General features: G+C 55.7%; 1 protein-coding gene across 1 annotated transcript; it reads right to left on the bottom strand.

Annotated features, from left to right (window-relative positions):
- Positions 1-2652: 2652 nt before the first annotated feature.
- On the bottom strand, positions 2653-8882 carry NT5DC4 (5'-nucleotidase domain containing 4). The gene is given in 18 exon segments (XM_029938535.1): positions 2653-2811; positions 3630-3809; positions 3938-4059; positions 4769-4946; positions 5056-5143; positions 5379-5482; positions 6244-6276; positions 6782-6861; positions 7094-7151; positions 7413-7512; positions 7838-7892; positions 8002-8099; positions 8318-8354; positions 8357-8412; positions 8497-8537; positions 8539-8563; positions 8565-8685; positions 8807-8882. Coding segments are annotated over 18 exon segments (1611 nt in total).
- Between the last annotated feature and the right edge of the window lie 684 nt (positions 8883-9566).

The raw sequence follows: 9566 nt of genomic DNA on the forward strand, positions 1-9566 counted from the left end.
CTCAATATTTAAGTATTATCTAAAACCAAAAAATCTAAATTTTGTTCATTCCTGCTTGTTCGTTTGTTTTCTTTATTATCAAACACAGTGCTGATGGCTTGGCCTAGAGAATTAGAGCTTTGTCCGGGGAAACGCTGATAGGCTATCCCAAGAGGCCTCATAGGGAACATTCATTACCATGGGGAACTCACCTGGATCAAGAGTCTGACCATCAGCCTCACCCAGAAACTAGATTTGATCACAATGAGAGAAGCACTGTGTCTCAATCAGGTTTATAATAACAAAGTTTATAAAACGATAAAGTCAATACACGAACTTTTTTTTTTTTTTTTTTTAATTAGACAGAGGGGCAGAGAGAGAGAGGGAGACACAGAATCTGAAGCAGGCCCCAGGCTCTGAGCTGTCCGCACAGGACCCGATACAGGGCTTGAACTCACGAACCATGAGTTCATGACCTGAGCCGAAGTTGGATGCCCAACCAACGGAGTCACTCAGGTGCCCCTCAATACACTAATTTTCAGTACGAGTACATGGTCATCCACAGCAAAATGCGGGAACCCAAACAGCCAGTGCTTTCCTTCCTTTGGACGGACTCACTTTACCTGCGAAGCCCAATAATTCCCAGGATGCTTCGAGATCACAAAATATGAAAGCCAGCTTCAGTGCGGTTTCTGTCATCGCCAGGGGAAAGGCCCTACACACACAGACAATAGCGTAGGGCTCTGTGACTTAGTGCTTCCTGGGGCCGTGTTCCGTGCCTCTTATCTCACTACATCTTCACGATGGCCTTATGACATAGGTGCGGGGACAGCAGTCAGACGGTCAATGACAGGGCCGAAATTTCAAACTCAAGGTTGTCTGGCATGAAGTCCAGAGCTTTCGCTCCCTGCCTCTACTCAAAGTACAGAAATGCAGACTCGGATGGTGATGAGGAGAGCCCTTCTTGCACGGCTCCCATTTACTAAACAGGAATCATGGCAATAGCCCAAGTACTGTCATTTGTTCTACAACTGAGGCAACAAGATCACACTAACCAGGCCACTAACCTGGGATGATGCTTCCATCTGGAGCTGTAGAAGACAGGGCAGGAGAAGGGACCCACGTTAGCCCATTCCTGCCCCATAGCGGACTCCTGGGCATCTGTAGGGACAAATGCAGATGGAGATAGAGTAGCTCCTCTAGTGGCAAGGTTTCCCAGAAGCCCCCAGTTTTTATAGACAGCAGCCCCCCCCCAACTCTACTCTGCCCACTGCTGCCAGCTCCCTGCCCCATGATGCTACACAAAAAAGCCCAGGAGGGTGAGCTGGAGATGGACGGTTCTGGTAGATGGACATCATTTTCTCAAAAGTCCCGGGCCAGCATGGTTGGGTAAAGGTCAAGTGTCTTTATATGTTTATATGTTTGGTGCTCAGGGTTGCTGCAATTTCTTCACCTGTCTCTGGTCACAACTTTGGCACTGATGCCTGACAACATTTATAACTATGCTTTGCGTGTCCAGCTTTGCCAACAGGCATTCTCCGGCCCTGCTCATCGAAAAACCTGGAGCTCGGGTGAGGCCGCACATTGAGAGCTCACTGCCCCCTGCAGCGTGTGGCAGGGTGGTGCAGGGGACAGAGCATGTCCCCCAGAGCTCTGTAAGAGAACTGGGTTCAAATCGTGGCTCTGCCGTCTACTAGCAGCGTGACAGCAAGTTACTTAGATTCTCTGCCTCCATGTCACAGATGACAAAATGAGGATTAAAAAACTACTTTGGTGAGTTATACTGAGCACTAAACAGAATCAGTTTAAAAAAAAAAAAAAAAAGTCACGCAGCCCAATACAGGAAACACAGGAAAAACTCGGGAAATGGTTTTCCCTTTCAAACATCTGGAAGGCAGCCAGTCGTGGCAAGAGAAGCAGGAGGACTAACTACCTTCAAGTCCAGATCCTTGACATGAGACTACATGTTATGAGGTGGAAATAACGACATTCTGCTGGGAGAACCGACACGCATGCGCAGGGAGCACCGAGCTGGCCGGTCTCACGGCTCAGCTAACGCTGGGGGCATCACGCCTACCACCACCTCCCTGCTCTTGCCCCAGGAGCATGTCCAGGTGTCCTAGAGGAAAATCAGCTGAAGCATTTACCACATCATCTGCGCTTTATCCACTTCTTCTGCAGTCACTATGTTTTTTGGAGTTTTTTTTAATAGTTTTTAACATTTATTTATTTTTGAGAAGAGTGATAGGCAGAACATGAGCAGGGGAGGGGCAGAGACAGGGAGACACAGAATCCAAACCAGGCTCCGGGCTCTGAGCTGTCAGCACAAAGCCCAAAGCGGGGCTCAAACTCACAAACTGTGAGATCATGACCTGAGCTGAAATCGGATGTTTAACCAACAAGCCACCAGGCACCCCTACGGTCACTATGTTAACTGAGAGTAAAGGGACTATAGATTCGCTCCCAGCAACTGGCATCCTTTTTATTAAGGAAATACTGAGTTAATGTGGTCTCCACTGAAAGCAGGCCTGAAGGTTGGGCATGAGGGAAACTTTCCCAGCAGCAGCCGCTTGTAACTGTAACCTCTCCTGTGCATGTATTATGTCGCCCACAGTTACCCGCAAGGCTTTGACCCACTTGTGTACCGACGTGGGAGATTGGGTCTGGGGAAGCTCAAAAGCTCTTGGCAGGGCTGGAGACCAGTGGCTCCTCCTGGGGCAGAGAATCGGGGATACCCAGGGAGGCTCTGCAGGGACCCCCCAGCTCCGGGACCACCTGATACAGCCAGCTGAGCGGGTAGTGCAGGAAGTTGAGGCAGGTGGCGATATAGGTCTGCATAGCACATCAGCTGGTTGGAGAAGAGCGTCTGGCGGACACCGCAGTGGAATGGGCTGCCCATCATGCCACAGTACAGGTCTAGCTCCAGGGTGACTCTCAGGCAGAGGACAGATCCCCCCCACCTGGACCTGCAACACCCACAGCCGAATCCCACCTGCTGGGACCAGCTCTGCCTTCCCTGGGTCTGTCACTTGGAGACACCCGGGCCTCTGCCCCCAGTAGGGAAGGAGCTGTGTTCTTTAAGCCCAGAGGTGGCTCATCGTGCTTTGGGAGGTGGGGCAGCCCTCCACTTTGCCACCGAACCCCCTCCCTGCTTTCCTCACAGTTACCTGCCTGGCTCTGGAGAGTGACTACCCAGACTAAACCCTCAGCTTAATGTAGCTTCTGATGCCCCAACAGAGGACTTCGCAGAGCCCCACACACCATCTTCTGGGGCCACTCATCTAGCTGCCCCCCCAGACGCCGATCACAGCTGGCTCGTACGGCACATGAGGACCTGACCCTACAGGCTGGCATGTCTCAAGAAGGGCTAATGGAGATTAGGTTAATGGAGATTGAGGGTCTAGCCACGCCCCACGAATCACCCCACAGGCTGAACTTAGTGCTCCTGCGGCAGCACGCCGCCGTCGTGTGGAACATAGACCAGCAGAGGGCGCCGGCAGACAAGGCCAGGTGGACCTCTGCAGGGCTTGCTGGGAAATCACATAACTGGGCTCAGGAACCTGGGACAGAGCAGTTCTGGGCAGGTGGCCTGGAGGCACACACCCAGCCCCCAACCCCTCACTAGGGGTCTCCTCAGCACCCATTCTCACCTGAATCTCCCTTTTGTTGGGGTTGATGACTTGCAGCCCATATCTACTCCCATCTGTGTGCCTGGTGCAAAAATGGCCACCTGACTCAGGAGAAAAGGACCGGTGCTTCCAAGCTCTAGGCACGACCTCCCTAGACCCCACGGAGGTCAGAGGGCACTCCACGGGCACACAGTGCACATCCTGAGTCCATGAGAGGACAGGCATCCTGAGTCCATGCTAAGCATGTGAGGAGGAAGGATGTAGAGGTCATAGTATGACCCAAGGGGGTCAGAGGGATCCCCAAATCCAGTTTACTAGGGAAGCCCGGCCTGGAACAGATCTTGATTTCCTGACTGCCCTGGCCAGGACCCTTCACCCCTCTCCCCTCCGCTGGCAGGGAGCACAGGTCTGCCGGGTGCACGGTCCAGCCTCATCAGCTCCTCCATCTGCTCTGAATAGTAGACAGAGGACAGCAGGGGATGAGTGAGAGCCCTACCTACCTTTGTTTGCCCCAGACCCAGCTCCACCATGCAGTGAGGGTGGAGAGGTCACCAGGGGTCTACACATACCCCCGCTGTGTACATAACATCCTCACCCCTTCCTCACATCAACTGAGACGCTGCCCAGAGCAAAGCAGTGACAGCAAAGGTCCTCGGGGACAGGTGAGGAAGCTACGCAGGCAGTCAGGTGACCCACCCAAGGTCACATGGTAATGACGCATCTCCAGCTCGTAGAACAAACCCGAATTGTTTAGGCTCACAGCTACTCCTGACTCAGAGGACACTTCCAGTCATTCCCAGGTGTGGGACTGCAGCTTCCACTCTCTGAGAGTCCCCGGGTGAGTGGGGAGGGTACAGTCAGGGGAGGAAGGAGTTCTCAGGCTACAGAAACACCACAGCACTCTGGAGTCAGGACACAGTTATTTGAGTCAGCCTTGCCCTTTCTGGCTGTGTGGATTTGGGCAAGTTACTTAACCTCTGGATCTGTTTCCTCATGTATAAAGTAGATCTACTCTCATAAACCACAGAGTGGACAATATTATCACAGTCACTACTGACCCCCAACAGGGAAGAGGGCAAGACGATGAAGGGGCAGGCCTCTGCACTGGTGCCTGGTGCCCCCTACCTGGTCCTGAATACCCCCCCTCCCACCAAGCTCACCCTTCTCTAGATCCCAGATGCCCAGCTCCCAGGACAGCTCAGGAACCACCAGGTAAGTTCGCCGGCCCCGCCGCTTCTTTGACTTGAGGATGTCTCCAAAGATGTGATCTGCAATGTACAGGACATCCATGCCCCAAGCAGCATGCACACCGAAGAGCAGCACACACGTCCGAAGAGCCTGGCCCATCATGGGAGGACAGGCTTGCTCACAGCCGCTTCTGTCCTGGTGGGCAGGTTGGGGACACCAGCTCCTAGTCTAGGGAGGGTGTTGGTAGAGGCATGGGGACAAGGTGGAAGCTGGTACCTCCAAAGCAGACCACACAGTGCTGGTCAGGCCCCATGTAGGTACCCATGTGGAGCTTGCCTGAATCCTGGAAGGAGAGAGGGGCATCCTGGTCAGAGAGAGCAGGGCCCTGGGAGCAGCCGGAATTACTATGCGGGTGTGAGAGGAAGGAGGTGACAGAGAGTCCCAAAGGAGCCCGCTGGTTCCCCACCTCCTGGGACAGGCAGAGCAGCAGCGAGGCAACTCCCAAGGGCAGGTCAAGTGTGAAGGGCAGGCTCTCTCCCCACCATGCAGCCCATGGGTCAAGGTGGATGGGGCCTCAGCCCATTGACCTGTCTCAGCACTGTCCCCTCAGCCAAGAAGCAGGGCTTCTGTGGGTCCACCATGATCAGGTCGAAGCAGGACCTCCAGGGCCTGGCTGAGCCCTCAGCCTGTGGGGCAGGGATGGGAGAGTGGGGGGGTGTGTGCACGCGCACACAGATATACACACACACACACACACACACACACAGTTTGGAACATCAGACACCAACACACCTCACAGCTCTTCCCTGGCCACCCACCAAGCTCTGGACTGGTGAAAGCTCCCCAGCCCTGAGGTCACAAGCCCATGCATGTGCCCTGGCCCTGACTCCTAGCCCTGAGCACCCTTGGATTCGAGAACCAGGAGGTCTGGCTCCCCAGCATCCTCGACCATGACTACTCTGGCAGGAGGAAGTGCTCAAGAGGTATTTGTGGAAGCTGCTGTTGGACACTGTGCAGGCTGTCATGTCATCCTCAGGATGTGAGCGCAGCCGCTGAGTTAGCGCCCTGCTCACCCATTGGCCTGCCAGTGACACCTGGTCACATGTGGTGCCACAGGGTATGTCATACACACCCCTCCTCTGGGCCTGCCACACCTGATCTCACCCCCTTGCACCTCATTAAGCCCTTCCCCCAAACATCTGCCTCTGCATCTTCATGGCTTTTCCAAGGTCACCAGGGACCTTCCAACCCCTTGACCTGGCTGAGATCACTGGCCTCCCACGCCCTGCAGGGGCTCCAGCAAGGTCCACGCATGTGAAACACCCCCTCCCACACTTGGTTCTTCCTCAAGGGGAGGGCCGGACATGCAAGGGGCCCTCAGCACTGTGGCCTGGCCTGGTCCCCCTCCTGTGGCACAGCCTACCCCAGCCAGGCACGTGGCACTCACCTCACCAATGCCAAATAGGTAGGTCACGATGGCCTGGCAGAGACAGGGCAAGGGTCAGAGCACCCAGTTGGGCTGGGCCAGCGGCCGCTGCCCACCTCTGCCCTCCCCCCACAGGATACGCTGGGGACCACAGGAGCAAGGTGGTGAGACGTTTCTCAATCCACTGAGACCTCAAAAAAGGCCAAGAAATGGGGCACCTGGGTTGTCAGTCTGTTGAGCAGCCGACTTCAGCTCAGGTCATGCCCTCACAGCTTGTGAGTTCAAGCCCCACGTCAGGATCTGTGCTGACAGCTCAGAGCCTGGAGCGTGCTTCAGATTCTATGTCTCCCTCTCTCTCTGCCCTCACTTGTGCTCTCTCTCACTCTCAAAAATAAATTAACATTAAAAACATTTTTCTTTAAAGGCCAAAAAATGGAACCTAAAATGCCACCCAGACTGTGGGAGTACCACCCCTCACTGTTCCTACAGGGCCAGGAAGGAGGGTTCCAAAGTCCTCTGAGCTCCAGTGGCTGAGGGACCCACCCCTTCATCTACACACATCTGTGTAGTTGTAGCTGCTGTTCATAGCCAGAAACACTTTTGCAACCTCCTTCATCTTGCCCCGCAAGATGGGGATCCCCACCTGGAGCAGAGGCAGAGGTCACTTCCAGGGGTGGGGCCTCCCCCAGCTGCCATGGGATCCCTTTCTGGCTCTCAGCCTCCCAGGCATGGGCCTCCAGGCCAGGCAGGGAAGTCTGTGACTAAGCGAGGCCACAGAGCTCTGTCCGAATCTGGAAGGCAGAGGCAGGGACACAGCCCCACGGCCCTGGGGAGGAGGGGGACAAAGGAACAGGGCCTGGTTATGACCCACTCTCATCCTTCTCCACATATTTGTCCAAATCCTCCAGGGTCTTCTCCTTCAGACAGCCCTGCAGAGGGGAGCAGCGCGCTGTGTGTGTGTGTGTGTGTGTGTGTGTGTGTGTGCACGCGCGCAGAGGTGTGCACATGTGCATGTGCGTGCAGGTGTGCGTGTGCGTGTGTGTCTGCCTGCATGCAGAAGTCCAAGGTGCAGGAGCCCAGACCATAGTCTCCAGCGGGAAGGAGAGTGGAAACTCTGTGGAGGCTGGAGCCCTCGGGGCGTGCCCAGTAGAGCCAAGGGCAGACAGGTCAAGGGTCCTGGGGTCCTGGGCACTCATGGACTGGTAGACATTATCCATGGCATCCCTCCTGTCCTGGAAGAGGCTTCAGAAGGACATGAAGAGGTTCCCATGCTGACAGCCAGTGTCACAGCTGGCACAGGCTGAGAGGACAGGACAGGCTGATAAGGGGGCCTGAGATGACCACCCAGCCTGGACCCTATACCAGAGTCACCCCTCTGAGCTTATGTCCCAACCATACTGGAAGGAGAATCACCCTGTGCTGAGGGCCATCCCTTGGGGGGCACCAGTTACAAGGTTGAGGGAGGCGGCCTGCAGTGAAAGCCTTCCCACTGAGCTCCTAGAGACCCTCAGGAAGGATCTCTGCTCCTTGGCAGGGACCCCACTTCAGGGCTTGGGGCCTGGGCAGTGGCCATGTCCTGTTGGTGACCCAGACCTGGACAGTGCACAGAACTCACTTGGTGTAGCAAGAGCAGCCAGAGAAGTCCACCAGGCTGGCATACAGATGGATTTCTGGGGTGGAGAGGCCAGTCAGTTGCTGACCTAAGGATCCAGAGCAACCCACCCAGGCCAGAGCTTGGCCCCCGGGGACCACCTCCTGCACCCCCTAGCCAGCCCTCACCAGGCCGGTTGAAGAGCATGGTGAGGATGTAGAACCTCTGCAGGTTGTCCCTCTGAATGAACTTGAACTTGCTGGGGTAGAAGGTCCAGATCTCTGCTCTGGGGAGGGAGCTGGCTGGGTGCCATCAACACCCCGTTTCTAGTGCCTCCTAGCGGTGCACTCAGGGCCTGCCATTCCTTCCCACCTCCGCCCACCCCTGCTGTCCCTCTTTCATCCAGCTGGCACTGTTGAGCCTCTGCTGTGTCCTGGGTCTCTCCTCCCCCGCCTTCTTCTTTCCCCCATCATACTTGCCCTCCACCCCAGGAACCTTACTTACTCTGAGAGGAAGGTGAAGCCATGGGTGCCCAGCAGACGTTCCCATGGGTGTCCACCTTCAGCAGGTTCCCATAGAGCAGGTCAAACGCCAGCCCCCTAGGGAGAGAGCACAGAGGCTATGGATGGGGGTTCCAGGGCTGATTACTGGCCACAGCTTCCCACCCCAGCCAGATCCCACGCCTGGTGGGGAAGACAGGGTCGTAGGTGTAGCGCAGGACCTCAATGTGGGTACCCAAAGCACACCAGGCTCCAGCAGTAACTCGAAGGCCAGTGCCTCGTAGGCTGGGGACTTGCAGGTTATGGGAACCAAGCAGAACCAGGCCAGCTTGTACCTACTCCCTGCTCCCCGACCCCCAAATACCCTGCTCCCTACCCCCATGTCAAAGCCAAAGCAGCGATTGAGAAAATCCTGGGGAGGGGAAGAAGGATGTTGGAATCAGCCCCCCAGCTCCCCAGGCCCCGTTAGGTGTGTGTGCCTCTGAGCACATGCCTGTGAGCGTGTGGAAGCGTGCACAGGCAGCCTCCGAGAAGCGGCAGCTCACCACGCAGGAGTGCACTGTGGACATCCCCAGGGGTGTGCAATTGTTGGCAGGGGGAGTCACTGTCTTGAGTGGGTTCACTGTGTCCAAGCTCAGAGATGTGTTTGTCATAAATAGGCAGCACGGGTCACCATACGGGAGGGGATGCTTGAGTATATATTGTCAGGGTTTCTGGGTGACAGGTCGCTGCCCACCTAGAAAGAAGGGGTCCCCATGCAAGCACAGGGGCTCGACAGCATTTTGAGTGTCCCCATATCAGTGTATTTAAAGGAGTCACTCGTGGGGCTGCTGTGTTATGAGGACTATGTCAGTATGGGATGTTGACAGGCTGAGGTGCCCTCAACCCCCACCCCAAGTGCCATCTCACTGCTTGCGCCAGTCCTGCTTCAGGCCTAGAGAGGAGACCAGGCACTGGAGTGCCCCTTGGGGCTCCCTTGGCTCTCCCCCATCCCCACTGGGCAGCGCCATGAGGAGTGGGCAGGAGGCGACAGGTGCTTTCCCAGCCACCTCCGCGCTATCGGGGGGAACTAGCAGCTTCCTGATCCCGCAGAGGCTCCAGACACCACTGACCCAGCTGGCCCCACCCTGGGCCCCCGTCTCCTCTTCTGGGGGAGGAGTAATTCATGTTAGCCTCTGGTGTCCTCTCCTTTATTCAAAAAGGAAAGCAGTTATGATCAATGAAGAAGAATCCTTCGATATTCTACCACCTCC

Source organism: Suricata suricatta, chromosome 4, assembly GCF_006229205.1.
Source record: "Suricata suricatta isolate VVHF042 chromosome 4, meerkat_22Aug2017_6uvM2_HiC, whole genome shotgun sequence".
NCBI classification, from domain to species: domain Eukaryota; kingdom Metazoa; phylum Chordata; class Mammalia; order Carnivora; family Herpestidae; genus Suricata; species Suricata suricatta.